Source organism: Vigna unguiculata, chromosome 6 (genome assembly GCF_037176805.1).
Source record: "Vigna unguiculata cultivar grain cowpea cultivar isolate G323 ecotype 2 chromosome 6, ASM3717680v1, whole genome shotgun sequence".
Classification (NCBI taxonomy): Eukaryota; Viridiplantae; Streptophyta; class Magnoliopsida; order Fabales; family Fabaceae; genus Vigna; species Vigna unguiculata.
The window spans coordinates 26654625-26676625 of record NC_140797.1 but is presented as its reverse complement, the minus strand read 5'-3'; the positions used below and the strand labels follow the sequence as shown (position 1 = coordinate 26676625).

At 33.6% G+C, this 22001-nt stretch overlaps 1 protein-coding gene across 1 annotated transcript; it reads right to left on the bottom strand.

Annotated features, from left to right (window-relative positions):
- Nucleotides 1-10238: 10238 nt before the first annotated feature.
- On the bottom strand, nucleotides 10239-12174 carry LOC114189093 (cytochrome P450 71D9-like). Its single transcript, XM_028077802.2, has 2 exons — nucleotides 11155-12174; nucleotides 10239-11036 (listed from the first exon to the last, which is right to left on the bottom strand). The coding sequence occupies exons 1-2, from the start codon at nucleotides 11944-11946 to the stop codon at nucleotides 10413-10415; spliced, it is 1416 nt and encodes a 471-aa protein (XP_027933603.2). The 5' UTR covers nucleotides 11947-12174; the 3' UTR covers nucleotides 10239-10412.
- Between the last annotated feature and the right edge of the window lie 9827 nt (nucleotides 12175-22001).

The window sequence follows — 22001 nt, the reverse complement described above, 5'->3', positions numbered from 1 at the left end:
AGCATGCTTTTGGATACTATTAAACTTCTCTTCCGTCTTGTTAATGACATCGTGGTGTGTCTTGTTTTCTTTCCAAATATTATGGATAACTTTAAGAAGTGACATTTCCACTCCATGACAATGCCCTTTTATTATTATGTGTGATGTTTCATTTAATTATATTATTATTTAAATGGGACATTACATTTATTGTATCAAAGCAGTTCGTCCTTAGGATGACTTGAGGTTGTGGGTTTGTCATGTCTCACGGGCGTAAGTAGCCAAGTTTAGTTGAGTTTGTCAGTGAAACCAAAAGTTTTTAGAATAGAAAACATTTTGATAAAGTAATAACGGTGCACACTCATGACTAGATCAAAGGTTGTTTTCCTTTCTTAATTCTAATGTTTTGAAAAAAAAAAAGGGTGACAGACAAAAGGTTTGGTTGTTTGTAGGTGATGGAGTGTCATTTCGTATGTTCTAGTTCGTCTGGTTACGCCTTTGTGCTTTGTGTCTAGTGTCTACAGAGATAGATAAAGGAGTGCAGATTCAATGACAACTTGGCCTGCTTATCTTTACAAGTGTTGGATGAGGTCTCTGAGACAACTTCTTGCCTCAGAGATAGGAAGTTAACGTATGATGGATATCGTTGAGCAAGGAAATCTAAGTTTTTGGTTAATTGACCGGAGAAGATGCTAGAGTTCATAAAACAACGTTTAGTCAGAGGGAGCTTCAAGGATAGGTTCTTGGAAACAGATACTACAAGTTTTCTAAAAGGAGTTAAATCTAAAGGTTAGAACAATGGAAGGTATCAGTGCGTGCAAGTATAACATCGCTTGAGGCAAATCAACTTGATTCTATATCCCGGCAATGTTGAGGTTCAAAGCTCTGTGGATACACAGTGTTAGGAGGAGTGTCATCGGATATGGCCATATGACCATATCTAACGCTTTCTTGGATTGGTGGAAGAGGTGAAATTGGCAAATTCTAGGTTGTCGAAGGTGGTGAGACGACTCAACAGTGAGAAAGCTAAGAAAGGAGAAGACCGTGAAGTGTAAAAAGACGACAAATCTCTAGTGGAAGGCTAAGATGGAGCAGATTTCACAGATTAGTCAGGTAAGATGATGTTTCCTATGTAGAGGGAAGAACAATGAAGTGGTATAAAGGTTCCATACTCGGTTCAATAGTCAGAAGGAGATGAATTGTCTTCTCAATTGATAGTAAGATGTTTCAAGGAAAAGTAGTTCACATGGGCATAATGTATGACCTTGGATATAAGATGGAAGGTTTGGCGTACCAGAAGAAGGGGCACACCTTTAAGGATTATTCTTGTATGTAAGGACAACAAATAATGTCGGAGCACAATGATGAAGGAAATGAAAGGAAAAGTTTTGCGTTGTTGAAAGGGTGTCTACGATGGTTGTTGTTGAAATGGTGAGCACGAATGATCCGATTCGAGGATACAAGGTATAAAAGTGGTGCTTGGGATATGAGTTTGGTTTTGTTTGGGGTCGGATACTCCTTGATATGGCTAGTATGGTAAAGGAGTCATGGTTGTCTGCAAGAAGGAGTTGAAATTGAGATGGTGGTTTTTGCTACAATTGCGACTAAGTGGAGATTCGCTCGGGTGTGTGGTGCTTTCGTGGTGATCAAAGTATTTAAATTCAAAACCAATTTGAATCGTTCCTTTGCAAGGTTGCGACATAATCTCAAGGGTGGATTGGTCGTTTTCTCAATCTCATTCCGATGAGCTGGGATAACCAACAAGGTGGTGTTCTTTGATTAAAAGAGATAAGTCAATGGAAGTTATGGTTCTGAGGTTTTGTGGAATGATGGCTATAAGTTAGGGGATTAAAGAAGAAGATAGGATGCCGAAACGACATGGTGAAGGAAACAGTTGAAGGTTTTAAATTGGAAATGGAACAACTCGGTAGTGAACTTTGTTCCCTTGGTTGAAGCCAACAAAGGAAGTAAGATGTATGAGTGTCGTTATACATAGAAGTGGTCAAGAGTGTTGATGGTGGGGCAGTAGGCCAGAACTCAAGAGTGATCAAGTCAGTGGAGTGATGCTTAAAGGAGAGAACAATGTGATGTGAAGTGATAACTACATGCTTTAGTTTGAGACATGAAATCATTTGAGACTTTAGTAAAAAAAACTTACGAGGGGTAGTGGAGAGCATATGGTAAGGGAGTCAGTATATCAGATATAAGTTCGTTGGGCAAGTATGAAGGAGCATTCCAGTTTTGAGGTTGGAGGTTGGGAGTTGCTTCAAGAGTAGTGACTAAACAAATCTACATAATGGAACACATATCGCTTAGCATAGAGGCAAAGTTTCCAATGACTATAGGTGTTGGGTTGTAATATCAGTCATGTCTAAGTGGTGGTTGTCGGAGAAAAAGAGGAAAACATAATTTTCTTCCTACCTCAACGGTGAATTTTCGAGGTCGAAAATTTTTGTTGTTGGGGAGAATGTAAGACCTATTTTTTTGTACTAAAACTTTGGGTTTGTCCTTAACTATTGGGCCTAAGGGCTGGCCCACAGGGTGCCCAAAACTAGCCCTAACCCCCTCATTCTTGCATTTTCCAGAAACAGTTTCTCATTCCCTCTCCCTTGGCTGCTTTGTGAGCTCTACTAGGGTCTAGCCTCGTTCTTCATCAAGCTAGTTGAACTCCACTTTGGTTCGACGCATGAATGTCGATTGAGTCTTGAATGCCTGGCGGTTGCACGCATGAACAATGGTGACCAATGGTTTTCTCGCCCAAGCGAGCGTGTCTCGCTTAGGCGAGATTAGCATAAGCTCGCTTAGGTTTTCTGCTCGAACTGTCGCTCAGGCAACGAGCCTTGGTTTTGAGCGAGGAGCGATCTCGCTCAGGCGAGGAGCGATCTCGCTCAAGCGAGGAGGTCTCGCCTAAGCGAGAAGTCGCATAAGTCATTGTTCCACTACTCGAGCTCTCGCCTAGGCGAGAAGGGCTCGCCAGAGCGAGGGAACCTCTCTCGCCTGAGCGAGGACTTCTAGCTTGAGCGAGACTGAGTAGGTTTCATGCTTTGGTTTTGATTGGTTCTCTGATGTGTTTGCTTACCTGCCTGATAGAGTGTTTTATTGTAAAAGCATGAAGTATGATGATGACAAACGCCAGCCTTGGCCAAATGCAGACAAGAAGAGTGGTCCTCAACAGTTGAGAGGGCCCAAGCTCTTATCTTTTGGGCCAAAATTGTTTAAATATTATATTAGAATTTAACTTTTGGGCTTTGTATTTTGGGCCCAGTAGAATAGGGTTTTCTTTGGGCCATGTATTGGGCCTTAGAGGAAATTGGGCTTTAGAAGTAATTTTGGACCAAAAAGGGGAATTGGGCCAAATTGGGCCAAATGGGCCAATAGTAGTGTGTCTACTCTAGAAAAGCCTAGAAGCTTCTCAAACTTGCTCTCCAAGGATGAGAGTTAGCTTCCCATGGCAAGACAAGTGTGACTTGCTTAGGTGGCAAGTCGCACCTCCCACATGCTCCTTTTTGGCTCCAAAATTCAACCTTCTAGACTCCTTTTTCCCTCCACTTTTTGGAGACTCCTTGGTCTCATTTTAGCCTATAAATAGAAGGCTTAGAAGATGTATTTTTCAGCTTGAAATTGAGTAATGAATTGCTGCCCAAATTTGTGCACAAATCTCTTTTGAGCTCACCTTAGAGTAAACTCTTCTCTAGTTTACTCTAGTCTTCTTCCTTAGGAGTTGGCCTCACCTCTCTTAAGAATCCTTTCACCTACACCAAACCAACCACCTTAAGCTTCTTTCCTTCATGCTTCCGCATCCAACACCATCCATGGAGCCTCCCTTCTTCATGCAAGCTTCAATGGAGACAAAAAGAAGCCATCATGTGGTATCATGAGCCTTAGTTTTAGTGAGTTAAGTGCTTCTTCTCCATTTTTTCTTTCAATTCCGTGTTGTTCATCACTTCTCCTACTTGTCTTGCTGTTTTTGTTCATTTTATTTTGAGTATTAATGTCTTTTTACTTTGGTTCATCTTCATTTGCTTCATCTTGAACCATCCTTGTGTGCTTTAGGTGTTCTATTTGGTTTCTACCATTTACTTTTCATTTTAATTAAGTATTTGTTGTTTTTGTTCAGTTCACTCTCTTGATTCTTGAGTTTATTTTGATTTTAAGATCCATATGTTTTGTCTAGAGTCATGTTTAGTCCATATATGTCATTAATTCCTTGTTTAGCTTTTACTTTTCTTTGAATTTGTTGGTGATGTGCTGCTGAATTTTTTTTCAGATTTGAGTGCAGTTTTTAATCCTTAAAAATTAACACTCTCTTCTCTCTTTGAGCCTTGGAAATGAACCTGCACATCTAGATAATCTTAGTTATCTTAATGTCCAGTGGGAATTTTCCTTGTGCTTGCTTAACATCACCATAAACCACACTAAATTTCCTTTCAATTAATTGTGCTTTGGTGCTTTTTCATTTCTGTTTTTGAGTTCAAATTGCTATTTAGATCTTAGCAATGTCTTAGAGTCAATTTCCTTTATGTTTCATTGTGTTTCATGATCTTCTTTTGATTCCTTTAAGTTTCCTTCTCCTTTGTGCTTTTTGTTTCAATTAAAATGCAAATGATCAAGCATAGTGTGGTGGTGATTCTGTTTTGTGGTGGAAACTAGCTGCTGTAAGAGCTATAAAAAGAAAGAAAAAGAGCACAAAAAGAATACAAGCAAGTGCCAAAAAGAATGAAAGAAAAGATCAAAAGAAAGTGGCAAAAGAAGTACACTAGAATCACTACCATCACTTGAGTTTGAGAGCATTATTTTGTTGCATTTTACTGCTGTTCCAGTTTCTGTCTGACTGCACACTGTTTGTATTTGATTTATCATAAAAAAATGGTCGGTGAAAATCCAAATCTAATTTTTGCCTCTTTTAGCTAAGACATAGACGAAAAAGTGAAAAAAAGAATCATTGAAAAATGTTGAGAAATGAAAAAAATGAAAAATATCTGAAGCAGAGGCCTGAATTCACGTTTTTGGACTGGCAGTGAGTGAAAAATCAAATTTCAGTGCAGTTTTCTAGCTTATTTTGGTTATTTTTCATCCATTCTAGTGCCATTCATTAGGTAATTCATTTGAGTGCTTATCTTGTTTCTTTACCTTATTTCTAGTTTGTCATTTCTTTGGTAATCCTTTGAGTTTGTCATGGCATTATTCACTTTTGGTTTAGCAATTATAATTTTGTGCTTTTCTTGCTTTATTTCTTGACCTCTTTTGGTTTGGTTTCTATATTTGGTGCATACTTCTTTTTGGAGGTGATCTAATTTTCCTAAAGTAGCATCCTAGGAGGTGGAGTACCTAGTCCCGAAAGAGAATCCTCTTTGGTGAGATAAAGAGGAAGTGCAAGAGTGAAACACTTGTGAGGACCAAACCAAGAAGACAAAGCCAAGAAGCTTTTACATTTTGTGCACTTTGATTGTATTCAAATTGAGTTGTAAAATTGTAATGTTTTTCTTCTTGTGTTCATGGCCTAGTTAGGTGTCTTGGGGGAGTCTTAGGTACTCAATCCCATCTCCTAACTAGAACCTCTTCTATACATTAGTGAAACACTTTTAGTGGTGATGTTTGAAGGTTCCAAGTGCCTTCTACTTCTACCAAAACTTAGGCCGCATATAGCTATAATCTTTCTTGTTTTTAATTTTCTTTGTTTGATAGTTTAGTGTGTGTCAACTTAGTCTTTGAATTAATTTCATTTAAGAAGTTTTGTACAAAAGTTTCAAGTTCCCTTGGCTAGGAAAGACTTGGTATGTAAGCAATCCAAGTGATTCACCTCTCTTTCCTGGAGGAGAACTAAAAGCTTTTGCTATCTACTTCTTCTTTGAAATTTTCTTTTAAAGACCAAAGTCTTCTAAAAAAAATGTCTCAACCTCCTTCTCAATGTATGAGTACTTCAAATGAAGAAGAAATAAGTTTGAAACAAATTGCCTTTGATTTGAGAGCACTACTACGTTGGAAGAAAGATGAAATAATTGTAAGGGAAAGGGAAAAACAAGAAAGAGATAGGTTTCATCAACTTTTAGATGAAGAGAGGAGGGGAACAAGAAATATGGAAAGGTTGCATGAGAGGATGAGTAATAGGAGTCAACATTTGTACTCCCACACTCCAACACTAGTCACACACTATGAAGAAGATAGTAGACTAGTTGACAACTTCTATCAACCTCCTCCTCCTCTAAGAAGAGAAAGAAGAGAGCCTAGGGAACCAAGAGCCATTAGAATAGACCTCCCTCACTTTTATGGGAAAGATGATGTTGAAGCTTATCTTGATTGGGAAATGAAGGTTGAGCAACTCTTTGCTTGCCATCAAATAAGTGAGGAGAGGAAAGTACCCTTAGCTACCCTTAGCTTTCAGGGCAATGCTATCTATTGGTGGACTGCCCTCGAAAGAGATAGGAGAATCAATCAAAGTCCCGAGGTCAAATATTGGAATGACCTCAAAGGAGCCCTTAGGAGAAGACATATTCTCTCCTACTATCATAAAGAGCCAACACAAAGAGAGAACATCTTTCATACAAGATGTAAAATTTTAGAAAACACTTGTTCTCTCATTGTTGATAGTGGTTCATGTTGCAATTGTTGTAGTACAAGGTTGGTTGATAAGTTGGCTTTGACTATCATTCCCCATCCAAAACCTTACAAACTGCATTGGCTTAATGAAAGTGGGGATTTGACAGTCCAACATCAAGTGAAGATCAAGTTATCCATAGGGAAATATGAAGATAGTTTGCTATGTGATGTAGTACTTATGGAAGCTTGCAATGTTTTATTGGGAAGACCTTGGCAATTTGACAAGAAAACCATGCATAATGGTCTTACCAATGAAATCACCTTCACTCACAAGGATAGAAAATTTGTCTTGCATCCTTTATCACCATCCCAAGTGGTAGAAGATCAAATGCAAATGAAAAATAAAATAAAGAAAGAAAAAGAAAATTCTACCAACATGCATATTAGTGAAACAACAAGTTCCAATTATTTAGGTAGAAAACACAAGACTTTTGAGTGCCCTAGCAAAAAAGTCATCATTCTAAGGGGCAAAGACATGTGTGAAAATAAGGTCAGGCTTACTTCTTCCTCTAAACGAGAAAAGCAAGACCAAAATAAACCTTGTGTTGAAAAAGGAAATATTTTCAAAATTATATGGATTCAACATAAGGAAAATAAGAAGCAAAATGAAAAATATCTTAAAACCAAGTACCTTTATCATTCATTTGATACAAGGTGTATGAACATTGGGAGTCGCATTGTTTGGATGTTTACCAATATAACACTCATTTTGTTGTTTGGTGTTTGTTGTAAGATGGTCTTTGATCCTGGAGGAGGAAGACACAAGAAGAACAATAATAAAGGCTGTTGTCATGAAGAAACATGTAGATCTGAGGACAGATCCTTCGCAAGAAGGAGGGGATGATGACAAACGCCGGCCTTGGCCAAATGCAGACAAGAAGAGTGGTCCTCAACAGTTGAGAGGGCCCAAGCTCTTATCTTTTGGGCCAAAATTGTTAAAATATTATATTAGAATTTAACTTTTGGGTTTTGTATTTTGGGCCCAGTAGAATAGGGTTTTCTTTGGGCCATGTATTGGGCCTTAGAGGAAATTGGCCTTTAGAAGTAATTTTGGACCAAAAAGGGGAATTGGGCCAAATGGGCCAATAGTAGTGTGTCTACTCTAGAAAAGCCTAGAAGCTTCTCAAACTTGCTCTCCAAGGATGAGAGTTAGCTTCCCATGGCAAGACAAGTGTGACTTGCTTAGGTGGCAAGTCACACCTCCCACATGCTCCTTTTTGGCTCCAAAATTATTTCTAAAGCCCAATTTCCTCTAAGGCCCAATACATGGCCCAAAGAAAACCCTATTCTACTGGGCCCAAAATACAAAGCCCAAAAGTTAAATTCTAATCTAATATTTAAACAATTTTGGCCCAAAAGATAAGAGCTTGGGCCTTCTCAACTGTTAAGGACCACTTTTCTTGTCTGCATTTGGCCAAGGCCGGCGTTTGTCATCATATGATGCCATGTATATTGTATGCGATTAAATGAGAATGAGATTGTACTATGTTGAGTATGGAATGGAAAACATGAATTGTATGGTTGGTTGGTTGGATATTGGCATGAGACTATTCTACTTTGATAAATTATGGCTGATTTGTGAGACATGATTTTGGGTATGGTCAGGATGTAATTGCACGAAGGTTTCATGGTGGTGCCTCATGGTTTAGGAGGTAATTCCATGAATCTCTAGGTGAGATCTCATGGTGGTGCCTCATTGGTTAGGACGTAATTCTATAATGATTTCGTGGTGGTGCCTCATGGTCAGGACGTAATTCCTTGACCCTTGTTAGTGGAAGCACATGGTGGTGCCTCATGATTAGTACGTAATTCCATGAAGGTTTGTGGTGGTGCCTCTTTATATAATTTAGTAAGGATTCAAGTAAGGATTGCATCCTGACACTCTAAAGAGTCAGTTAGTATCACGTAGAGCGTACAGACTCAAGTGGTGAGAGTAGCAGGAGGTCCTAGTCTTTGTTAGGATAATGACCTTAGATGTTTGAAGGCTAACCTTGTGAGTGGTATGGTGAAACTCATTGGCAATTGGCTCTGCAGAGCAATAGAGGCAACCACAAGTGCAAGTATCCAGTGAATCTGACTGATTATATGTATTCGGATAATTGTGTCTTGAGTTTTAGTGTTTTGCTTGTTGGTCATTATATGCTTGGGTGGATTTATGTATGCTTGACTTTTAAATAGTATGTTCAATTGCATGATAAAACTTTTTTACTTTAGCTTACCCTTTATGTTTGCTTGTGTGTTTGTGTGAGGTTTTCCCCTTTTGTGATGATCATCAATTTATTGATGTGAGCAAATGTGAGAACTCGTCATGATCATCAAGGTGATGGAGATTCCGCTGCGTAGCTTATCGTGGGTTGGATCCCCATGTTCCAAGTACTCTTTTAGGGTTGTGGCCCATGTAATTGCCTTGCTCCTTCAACATGCTTTTGGATACTATTAAATTTCTTTTCCGTCTTGTTAATGACATCGTGGTGTGTCTTGTTTTCTTTCCAAATATTATGGATAACTTTAAGAAGTGACATTTGCACTTCATGACAATACCTTTTTATTATTATGTGTGATGTTTCATTTAATTATATTATTATTTAAATGGACGTTACAAAATGACATATGATTATTACTTAATCATAAAATTATTTAATTTAATTAACTTGTCAGATTTTATGTTGTATTTAAATTTTATGTAATTTTATTATTAGATATATGAATACAAGTGATTCAAACTTTTAGAAAAATTCTTAATAATAATATTTCTTTTACAATAATGATGGAATATAGATAGATAGATAGGTAATTTGATAATTTATATTTTACTTAAAAATTAAATTATTTTATAAATAATTTTATTGAATAACTTATGATGTAAAATGTAAAAGACCTGATAAAAAAAACGACTGGGATTCGTTATTAGAGTTGGACCTATGAATTGAAGTTAAAAAACCGAAAAGAGCGTTAGAAAAATCAAATCTTGGAAACAAAAAAAAGAAGTAGATTTAGCAGGAACTCAGAAAAAGAAAAGAAGAAAAAATGGCGTTATTTCATATAGGATAACAACATTAGAAAACATTGAATTTAGTCATTTGTTACTTCGACTCAATTGAATCCCTCTTCTTTTGTTCAGTTCAAATGATGTAATTTTGTCCTTGTACAAATTAAAAAAATCAGATTTAAGTTTTAAATAAATATTAAACTAATATTTTTATTAAAATTTACATCTTTATTAAATAATTTTGAAATTTTTCTTAAACCAATTTTAAAATTTTTATAGAAATTACTAAATGTTATACTAGTAATTTTTTCAAAAATTTATGTACAATTATTTAAAATATAAATTTAAGTAGAAAAATAATATTAAAATATATGATGTAATAAAATATTAATATAAATAAATTTAAAATTTTAAAATAAAATTTAATGTAAAATACAAAATTTAAATAATATTGATAAAATACTTTTAACTAGAGTTAATTTAAAGACTTTGATTTACCTTCGCATTCATTTTTCACTTTTCTTCATAACATAATATCTTTTTTCATTGACTCTTCAAATCCTCTCACCTAAAACTCTAGACATATCATATTATTAAACATACCATATTATTAAAGGGAAATGATACTCTTAATTTAGTGTTTTTAGCACAATCTTCGCTTCATTGTGGAGACTAATTTAAAAGCAATATATAAACATAAGAGTAAATAACATTAGGGTCTTTCTTAGCCACACCTTAATAAAAGGTAAGCAAAATAAAACAAAGACTTATTTGAATTGCAGTAGATTTTTTTTTTTTGTGCAGTATGCACTAGAGGGATACCAAAGGTTTCAGTTTCTGGAGAAGTTCATGTGACAGGCAAAGGATGATAAGGAGAAGGGACCAGGTACAGATCATCTTTTCTTCTCATTGTGATTCCAAACACCTCACCCATGTTCAATTCTTCACCTGTCATTCCACTGGGAAATTTCCAATCAAAGTGATACAACAACATTGCAAGGCCAAGTTCAATAGTTCTGAAACCAAATGTGCTGCCTGGGCACATTCTTCTTCCAGCACCAAAAGGAATGAACTCAAAATTACGCCCTTTGTAGTCAATATTGCTATCAATGAATCTCTCGGGATAAAATCTCTCTGGTTCGGTCCAAGAGTTTGGATCTCTTCCAATTGCCCAAGCATTCACTATGACCTTGCTTTTGGCAGGTATGTGAAGACCATGTATCTCACATGCTTCACCACATTCTCTTGGAAGCAAAAGAGGAGTTGGAGGGTGTAATCTCAATGTCTCTTTCACAACTAGATTCAAATATTTCAGTTCATTCAGGTAATTTTCATCAACCCTACCTTTCATGTTGAATACCTCTCTTACCTCAGCTTGTGCTTTTTTCATTACTCTTGAATCCTTCATCATTTCAGCCATTGCCCAATCTATGGTTGTTGATGATGTCTCACCACCACCACCAAAAATATCCTTAAAAATAGTTTACCGACCAAAAGGGTTAGAAATAGATAAATAAATAGACTGCATGCTTATAGAGTAATTAGGAAAATAAGATATAGATGTATTTGAAAGAGGTTATGATCCATACCAGAATTATTGCCTTGATGTTGTCCCTGGTTAAAAAGAAATCCTGCTTGCTACCATCCTCGTACTGTATGAGAACATCCACAAGATCTGTTGCTTCCCTTTCGTGATCTTTGGTCTTAGACTTTGCCTCTTTATGCTCATTGACGATGTTTTCCATTATCTGATCAGCTTCTTGATGCACCCTCTCGAGCTTATGCCTCATGCCAGTGATATGTTGCAGCCAAACAGCAGAAGGAAAGAAATCTCCAATGTAAAAACCTGAAGCAACTTTGGTTATTTTTGTAATCACCGATATAAAGTTATCATGGTCTTTGCATTTCTTGCCAAAGGCAGCCCTTGAAACAATTGTATAAATTGTTGAAAGTACATTTTCAGTGAGGTTGATGGGGGATCCTTTATGCGCATCTATCCTTTTCACAAGATTCGTGAACTCCTCTTCTCTAATTGGCTGGTATGAGTTTACACGTTTTAGGCTTAAAAGCTCTAATGTGCAAATCTTTCTTAGCTGCCTCCAATAATTTCCATAAGGAGAAAAGGCAATGTTTGTACAGTTGTAACTGACTACATCAATAGCTAGGACTTTAGGCCTTGTGGCAAAGTTAATATCATGGGTTTTCATCAATTCCTTAGCACACTCGGCTGATGAAATGACAATGGTAGAAACCTCTCCAAGTTGAAGATGCATCAAGGGTCCATATTTCAAAGCCATGTCTCTTAATTTTCTATGGGGCAGAGAGGATAGCATATTGTGTATATTTCCTATGATAGGTAGCTTTCTAGGTCCATGAGGCATGTTACAAGGTGTTTCCTCATCTTTCTTGTTTTTTTTTTCCTATTTTTCTCACTATAAGGGTTAAGAAGATAAAGAAGAAAAGAGCTGAAGAGTAGAGGACTAGTTCAGCCATGGAAGAGAACTTGAACTCTAATGCTAGTATGATCCTTCTAGTGTATGTTTATATGTTGTAGGTTGGCCTAGTCACTAAAAGTTGGAAGAGAGGATATGAGATATGTTGTAGGTTCAACTCTCCCAACTAATATTTGGGATATATAAGATTGGTTTGGAGGGGTTTTTAAAGGAAGGATGAGGTTATGGGTTCACCTCCCACGCTAACAAAACTAACAAAAATTTGCAAATGAGAAAACACAGTGAATACCGATGAAATACTTAGCATTTAATACCAATAAAATAAATAAAGGTATCAATTTCAATTAATAGAAATTTAATAATTTCAATTAATAGAAATTTAATAATTTCAATTAATAGAATTTAATAATTTCAATTAATAAAAAATTAATAATTTTAATTAATTTTATACTTTTGAATTAATTTCAATTATATGAATTTAAAGAATAATTAAATTTGTAAATGTAACAAATTAAGAATCACAAAAAACAAATTTTTAACACATGACACCCTATCAGGGATGTCAAAAAAATCCGTACATGCGGGTATCTGCAGATAAAATCATAAAATCCGTAACTGGTAGGAAGTGAATACTATAGATTGTAGATGAATACCCGCAGATAACGAGTATGGATATTTTTTGTACCCACATGTTAGTACCCGTGGATACGAGTATCATATTGTCAGTACCCGTGGATACACGTACCCGCTATATTAATTTAAATTAAAAAATAAAATAAAAAAAAAATCATGATTAAAACATTAACACATTGAAATTGAATTGGTTATTTTTTATAAGTTGGTTTTAAAAAATCTCAATTTTTTTGTAAACTGTCATTCAACACGATTTAAATGGGTTATTTGGACTTTATTCGAGATTTAAAAATGTTATACATTGTATTTTTATTTGAATTTGTGGTTAAAATATAGTCTTAAATATTAAGTTTTTTCTTTTGTAAATACTCGTGGGTACCCGTGGACAGTATATATATATATATATATATATATATATATATATATATTATATTTTTGGAAATTTATTAAAATTCTTAATTGTAAGTATTATATTTTAAGAATTGATCAAAATTAAATTGTGTATTTTTTATTTATTTTATAAAGCACAACATTTAATGTTAATAGATAATAAAGAATAAAAATATTTAGGTTTAATTTCTCTTTTAGTCCTTGTTTTTGTCAAAACAAATGAGACTAGGATTATATTAATTACATCAACAAAGCAAATCATCCATATTAAAAGTTTCAATTTTAATGAAAGATTCATTAATCCGTTTTAAGAGATTTATAGAAATTGATAAAAGACCAAATTACATTAGTTTTTTAAAAAATCTAGATAAAATTGAGACTAAAATAAATTGGAGGACCAACTTAACATTTTTAAACAAAATCATGAATCAAAAGAGTAATTAAATCAAATATTTATTAAGATAATTTTTATTTTCATTCTTATTGTGTTTTTTAATTTTTTCACAACTTGTAATCATCTCTCACTCTTATATGTTTTCTTTTTCTTTTCTTGAAGAAAAAAAGTTAGATACAAACTTTTTTTTTTGCTTTCATTTCTCATTTATGTTCTTCCCTTGTCTCTTGTTTTACTTGATAATGAAAACATTATTTTTTATCTCATCAGCTTTTTGTTCACTTTTGTATGAATATAGAAAAAAAATGTACCACATATTTTTTCATAACTGATTTTTAATTGTGACTTAATTATAATATATTTTTCTTTTAATGATTACGTGTCTCAATTGTTTATTAAATTATGATAAATTACTTTTTAATATTATTTACAAAAAAAAAAATATTGATAAAGAATAAAAGAATAAATTCATCGTTTAAAAGTGATAAAGAAAAACTATTAATGAAAACAATATAGATTCTACTTCTTCACATATTTTGAAGCATTATACTAATGATCAAATTGTTTAGTAGAGAAGTCATTCTTTGAAGCATTATACTAATAGTCAAATTTAATGATTTCAAAATTATATTATTTTGACCCTTCCAATATTTTTTGTCAAGATCCGCCACTGCCCGTGGATATTAAAAAAATATGCGGGTACCCGCTTGGGCGAATCTTCTTAGGGGCAGGGAAGGGCAGGGCCCCCCCAAAATTTTGAAATTTTTTTAATTATATATATAAATATATTTGAAAATTTTTAAATTGTAGGTAGTATATTTTAGGAATTGATGAAAATTAAATTGTGTATTTTTTTATTTTTTTTATAAAGTACAACATTTAATGTTAATAGATAATAAAATAGATAATAAAATATAATAAAGAATAAAAATATTTAGGTTTAATTTATCTTTTGGTCCCTATTTTTGTCCAAAAAGTGACACTAGGATTATGTTAATTACACTAGCAAAGAAAATCATCCATACTAAGAGTTTCAATTTTAATGAAAAATTCATTGATCCGTTTCAATAAATTTAAAGAAATTTATCATAAAAGACCAAATTGTATTCGTTTTTAGAAAATCGAGACCAGATTGAGACAAATAACAGAAGGACCAACTTAACATTTTTAAACGAAAACATGAATCAAAAGAGTAATTAAACCAAATATTTATTAAGATAATTTTTATTTTCCTTCTCATTGTCTTTTTAGTTTTTCATAAATTGTAATCATCTTTCACTCTCGTATTTTAAATATCACTTTTGTTTTTGAAGACACAAATTCATTATTTTTGCTCTCATTTCTCATTTATTCTATTCCTTTATTGTCTCTTGTCTCGATAATGGGAACATTACTTTTTTATCTCATGAGTTTTTTGTATATTCATTTTTTTATGAATGTAGAAGAAATATAAATAATGTATCATGTGTTTTTTCATAACCGATTTTTAATTGTGACTTGACTATAATATATTTTTCTTTTGATACTTATGTGTCTTAATTTTTTATTCGATTATGATAAATTATTTTTTAATATTATTTACAACGAAGGTATATTGATAAAAAAATAAAAGAATAAATTCATTTTTTAAAAAGTGATAAAAAAGAAACTATTGATGAAAACAAGATAGACCCTACTCCTTCTCATATTTTGAAACATTATACTAAAGATCAAATTATTAAGTTAGAGAAGCCATTTTTTGAAGTATTATACCAATGATCAAATTTAATAATCTTAAAATTATATTACTTTGGTTCCTCCAATACTTTTGGTCAAGATCCGCCACTGTGCCCGCATAATAGATACCCACTAGGGATGGCAACGGGTCGGGTATTCGCTTAAAAAATATCCGCAGATATTTTTAAAACCCGCGGGTACCCGTGGATATCTGATACCCGCAATTATTTAAAAAAAATGTATTTTATAAATTTTTTAATATAAAATTATAAAAATAAAATATAAATTAAATTAAATTATAATTATAATTATAATTATAATTATAATTAAATTTGACATAATAAAATATACTATTACTTCTAATTTTAATTAAATTTAACTTAATAAAATATAAATTAAATTTTAATTTTAATTTTTTGCGGGTAACGGGTACCCGCGGGTACGGATAATATGATACCCATACCCGACCCGTTTATAAGCGGGTATTAAAATAGCCGCTACCCGCGGGTAGTAACTATCCATCGCGGATTTTATCCGCAGATATCCGCAGGCACGGATATGTTTGTCATCCCTAATACCAAACGAATATAATACGAATACGAGACGGATATGTATCCAACGGGTAGAATCCAAGAAAACTACTATCCGTACTCTACCCATCACGTTGACATCTCTGCACCCTCTCATTAATTCACACAAAAAATAAAATTTTAAAAACTGCGTTCTCTCGATTAATCAAAAGAAGAAATCAACCTTACTATGTGAGAGTCTACAATTTTGACATGTGAAATCTACTTTTGTTAATTGCATAAATAAATATTTTAGACATTATTAATTATATTAATAATAACAAATTTAATTAATAATAAATAATTTAAGCAGAAACTTACTAATTTCAATTAATATTATGCTAGAAACAATAAATAATGCGACACATGTCATGGTTTATAATATAATAAATTGTAATAATAGTTTTCATTCAATTTTAATAAAAATAAATATAAATTATGATATAAAGATAATTAATAATAAAGAAAATAATTTTAGTAATTAATCTATAAATGTAACAAAATAAAAGCACAAAAAAGAATTTTTTTTTACGAGGGACACTCCCACATTAATTCACACATAAAATTAAAAAAATAAAATACCAACCTTATTATGTGGAAGTCTACATATTCGAGTAAAGATCTACTTTTCTTACTCAATTAGCCAAGATATTACATTACAATATTATAATACATTACAATATGTTACAAGAAATATTAATTGCGAACGTAAATATTTTGTATATTTTATACATTATTAATTTATATATTTTTAATTGCTAATTATAATAATAATAATTTCAATTAATAATTATTAATTTAAATAAAACCTTAATAATTTCAATTAATATTCTATTGGAAACAATAAACAATATGGCACACCATAGTTTACCGTGGCGGATCATGACGAACATTATTAGGGAGTTAAAATAATACATCCAAAATTTATACATCTAATTATTGTCACTAATAAAATAAAAATGAATACATAATTTAGTATAACGATAATTAACAAAGAAATCACACATATTTAAAAGATTGTAAAAGAAAATTCAGTGATAATCAACACTTAAAATCCAGTTATAAAAAGCACAAAATACAATATTTTTTCTTCTATGTTCATAAAATAAAAAATTAATATATAAGAGGCTCATTAAATAAATGATTAAACTAATATTTTACTATCAAGTGAGACAAGAGAGAATTATATTCTTATTTATTTTCTTGAGAATGGTAAAAGACAACTAAGAGATGAGAGTAAAAATAATAGATCTTTTTCTTCCCAGAAACAAAAGAAAATAGGTGAGAATAGGAGATAAGAACAATTTGTGAGAAACTCAAGACATAGAATGGAACCACAATTAAAATTCGGTTATAATAAAACACACAGTATAATACTTTTTCTTCTATGTTCATAAAATAAAAAATTAATATAAAACAAGCTCATTAAATAAATTATTAAACTAATATTTCACTATCAATTGAGACCAAAGAATTACCTTATTCTTTTCTCCCTTGAGAATGAACGATAATAGAGGAAAAATAGGAGGAAAAATAATATATCTTTTTCTCTTTAAAAATAAAAGAAAACTTGTGAGAATATGAGAAAAATTTGTGAGAAACGGAAGACATATAATCGAACCACAATTAAAATCCGGTATTTTTTTTATGTTCATAAAATAAAAAATTAATATAAAAGAGGCTCATTAAATAAATTATGAAATTAATATTTCACTAACAATTGAGACCAAATAACTACCTTCATTTTTTCTTCATTTTTTCTCCTACAAGAATGGAAGAGGACAGAGGAGAAATAAGAGCAAAAATAACAGATCTTTTTCTCTTCACAAAAAAAATAATAACAACTGAGAATGAGATATGAGAACAATTTATGAGAAACTCAAACCATAATAAATAAATAAAATAAAAAATATCTTGACAAATTTTTTACTCTTTATTTTTTATTATGTTTAATTTTATATTTTATAATTTATTAACATTAATTATTATGTTTATAAAAAAAATAAAATATTTTATTTAATCAACATTAATTTATAATATATTTTTTAATATCTATAATATAAAAAATTTTAAAATATTTATAATATAAAAAAGATTTTAAAATTTTGGGGACCATGACCCTACCTCTGAGTACTCCGCCACTGATGATTTATAATATAATACAATGTGACAATAGTTTTAATTTAATTTTAATAAAAATAAATATGAATTAAGATATAAAGATGTCATATATTTAATCTAAATTACTAATTTGATGTTATAGTTTTAAATTATTTGACTTGAAGAGATAAAACTATAACCGAGATGTATTTAGTAATAATATTTAATTAAATTATAAGAGCTTAAAGAATAATTAATCTATAACCGTAACAAAATAAAAGCACAATTTTTTTTTACACATGGTGTAAAGCCCACTTTTTATTATGCCCTTTTATTTTAAAGGTTGCCCCAAACTATTGGGCCTAAGGGCTGGCCCAAAAGGGAAACGAGACCCTAAGTTTGCCCTAACACACTCTTCTCTTTTCATTCCAGAAAAGACAACCACTTTGCTCTTCTATTCCACACACTACGCTCTGTTAGGGTTTGCCCCTCTGTCCCGTTCAACTCAGTTCAACTCAGTTTTTCCTACATGTAAGTCAGTACTCTAACCATGAACCATTTCTAAGTTATTTTCGTGGGTTATGTTGGAGCTCGTTGTAGTAAAATCAATCCACTTTCTGTGCTACTATCTACAGTCCTTCAATCTGCTCTTGGAGCTGCTGTTGGTGAGCTTAGGTGTCGTAGTAGTTTGCTAGCTCATTCCAGGTAAGGGAAGGGAGAAACCTTTCTATTTGATGTGATTGTTGTTTGCTTTGCCTTGGTTTCATGATTTTTGAACTTGTATGCTACTATGGATGCATGAGATGGTTGATATTATTGTTTGAGTATGAAAATATAACTGTTGTAGGATGAACAGTGGCGAGACCTGACGTTCTCGCCCAAGCGAACCAGTCTCGCCTAGGCGAGACTTGTAGAAACAGGTTTGAGCTCTCGCTCAGGCGCAGGGCTTTCGTTTGAGCGAGACACCATCTCGGTCAGGCGAGAGAGGCTCGCCTAAGCGAGGATGCATGGGGGCTTGAGGCACGTTGCTGCATGTGTAGCTCAGACGAGGGACCTCGCTTTTGGGCGAGAGGTGTTTTCGCCCAGGCGAGTAGCGACTCACTTAAGCGAGAACTCGCGAGTCTCGTAGGGTTCCCTGTTGACAGTCTCGCCTAAGCGAGAACCTGTGGCTTGGGCGAGACTAACACGAGACTTCACTATATAACTGTTCCTTTCTTGTTTTTGGGCTGCAATTGTATGTATGGCTTGGTATGCTCTATCCTAAGTATGAACTGTATGGATATGCTTATGAGACTGCTTGTATGCGCTAAAATGTTGAGTCAACATGAGTTTGGCATAATCTGAGTATGAGGTGGTTAGTAATTAAAGTGGCATGGCATTGGAATGGGCGAAAATTCTATATTTGTGGATTGGGAAGAATGAGTTGGCATGAATTTCACGTGTGATATGAATGAGGATTTGGTTATAGGGATTGGCATGAAATCATATGCATGATGAATATTCCTTTATTGTTTGATTACGGTTGGTCTATGGTCAGTGCGTAATTCCTTGGAATCTCTAGGTGAGATTTCAGGGTCGTGCTTCAGTGGTCGGGACGTAATTCCATGACCCCTGTTAGTGGGTGTTCATGGTGGTGCCCCATCTATATAATTTGGTAAGGATTCAAGGTAAGGTTGCATCTTGACACTCTAAGGAGTCAGTTAGTCTCACTTAGAGCGGATTGACTCTTGTGGTGAGAGTAGCAGGAGGCCTGAAACTCATTAAGGGCTAACCTTATGTGTGGAGGATTGGAAACATTGTAACACTTAGCTCGGGGGTGAGCAGAGATATCCACCACAAGTGCAAGCATCCGCTGAATCCGACCTAATTATACATATCTGGATGAGTCGAGTCGAGTCTTAGTGTATTGATTTGAAAGTCATAACATGCCTTGATGATATGTGTATATTTGACCGTGAAAGTATATCTGATTGTATGATAAATTTTCTTTTGGCTCTAGCTTACCTTTCTGTTTGTTTGTTGTGTGTTTCATCTGTGTGGTTCTCTCTTTTGCGATGATCATCAACTTTTTGATGTGAGCAGATGCGAGGAACATTCGGGGTCAACAGGGAGGTGACAGTTCCGCTGCTTAACCTTTGGATTGGCTTCGGTTGTTGAACTATTTATTTTAGGGCTATGGCCCATGTACTAGTCTATCTTTTAAATTCCTATTAGCTTACTGTTGAATCTTGTACCTGGTTTGTTTTTGGCATCGTGGTGTGCCTTAGATAATTTTAAGGATTTATGTTTAAACTACAGGACTGCGCTGCTATATTAATTTAGTGTTACGCTTTCTTTAATTATGTTTATTAGTTAAATAGGGTGTTACACATGGTATTCGCTAATTCACACAAAAAATTAAAAAAACAAAATAACCATTATCTCACTTAACTGATTACCTCACTCACTGTGTAGAGTCTACAATTTGACACATAAACATTTTTTTTTTACAATATCAACGAAATAACCATTTCTCTATTATCAAACATATTACATTACAATATTATATTACATTACAATGTTATATTACATTACAATATTGTATTACATTATAATATTAATTGTGAATGTAAATATTTTACATATTTTATACATTTACTAATTTATATATTTGTTATTATTAATTATAATAATAGTAATCATTTCAATTAGTAATTAATAATTTCAATAAATATTCTACTGGAATTAGTAAACAATGGACACATGTCATGGTTTATATATAAGAGATAACAATATTTTTAATTTAATTTTAATAAAACTAAATATGAATTAAGATATAAAGATGATTAATGATAAAGTAACTCATTTTTGTAACATCTCATTTAAAAAGATAAATCTAATTGAATAAAACGTCGCATACTCAAAATATCCATAGAGCACGGAGTTTAGGGCATGAAAGTTTGCAGTCATCCAATCATCCGAACACGGGAAATAGAGGCACTACATTGTCTAGAGCAAAATACAACAGTTCAACAGTGGTTCAAGGACTTGCCCATGACAGGGGATTTACAAAACTAAATAAAACTTCTTCAAATATGGGCTCAATAGTGAGCCTAACACCCATCCATGATCATCAAGTTGTAGCATCCCCACTGTCACTACGATCGCCAGGGGTCCTCACATCTGCTCACATCAATAAATTGATGATCATCGCAAAAGAGGAAAACCACACACAGAACATACAAGCAAACAAAGGGGTAAGCTAGAGTAAAAGATTTTTATCATACAACCAAACATGTGATTCACGGTCAAGAATACATATCAGTCATCCAAATATGTGGTAGCAAACAATTTAAGACTTTAAGACTCAACTATCCGGATACATATAATGAGGCACCACCACGAAACCTTACCAAGAGGGTCATAGAATTACGTCCTAACCATGAGGCACCACCATTAAAACTTCGTGGAATTACGTCTTGGTCGTGAGGCACCACCACGAAACCTTCGTGGAATTACGTCCTGGCCGTGAGGCACCACCATGAACTCTCACCACGAGGTTCATGGAATAACATCTATTAGATGAGACACCACAATGAACTCTCACCACGAGGTTCAAGGAATTTCATCCATTAGATGAGGCACCACCATGAACTCTCACTAGGAGGGTCCATGGGATTACGTCCATTAGATGAGGCACCACCATGATCTTCCACTAGGAGGGTCCATAGGATTACGTCCTACCCATTCCTTGTCCATGTTTCACCAACCAATCATAGAGTTCCCATGCATACCAATCTCATGTCAATATATATAAATAACCAATCATCCAAACATATATCATACCAAGCTCATGCCAAACATATCAATTCCAACCCATACAATCAGATATTTCATGCATATTCACATACTTCATACTTTAAATAGGGTACTCTAACCAATCATACAACCAACACCCAAAAAGAACATGAAAAAGAACACAAATTCCCGCACCAGTCTCGCTCAAGCTAGGGACCATCGCTTAGGAAAAAAAGGGTCTTTCGCTCAAGCTGTAGGTCCTCGCTTAGGCGAGACTGCCAATAGAAAACACAGCAGGGTTCGCGAGTTCTCAATTGGGCGAGACTTCCTCGCCTGAGCGAGACCACCCCTCGCCTAAAGGTGAGATCCCTCGCCTCGACTACAACTACGCGAAACACCTCAGG

What these genes read in the sequence shown, in the direction of transcription:
- LOC114189093 (XM_028077802.2), bottom strand. Translation starts at nt 11,946, where the DNA reads ATGCCTCATGGACCTAGAAAGCTACCTATCATAGGAAATATACACAAT. An exon ending in ACATCAAGGCAATAATTCTG is followed by an intron (nt 11,037 to 11,154) that starts GTATGGATCATA and finishes ACTATTTTTAAG; the next exon opens with GATATTTTTGGTGGTGGTGG.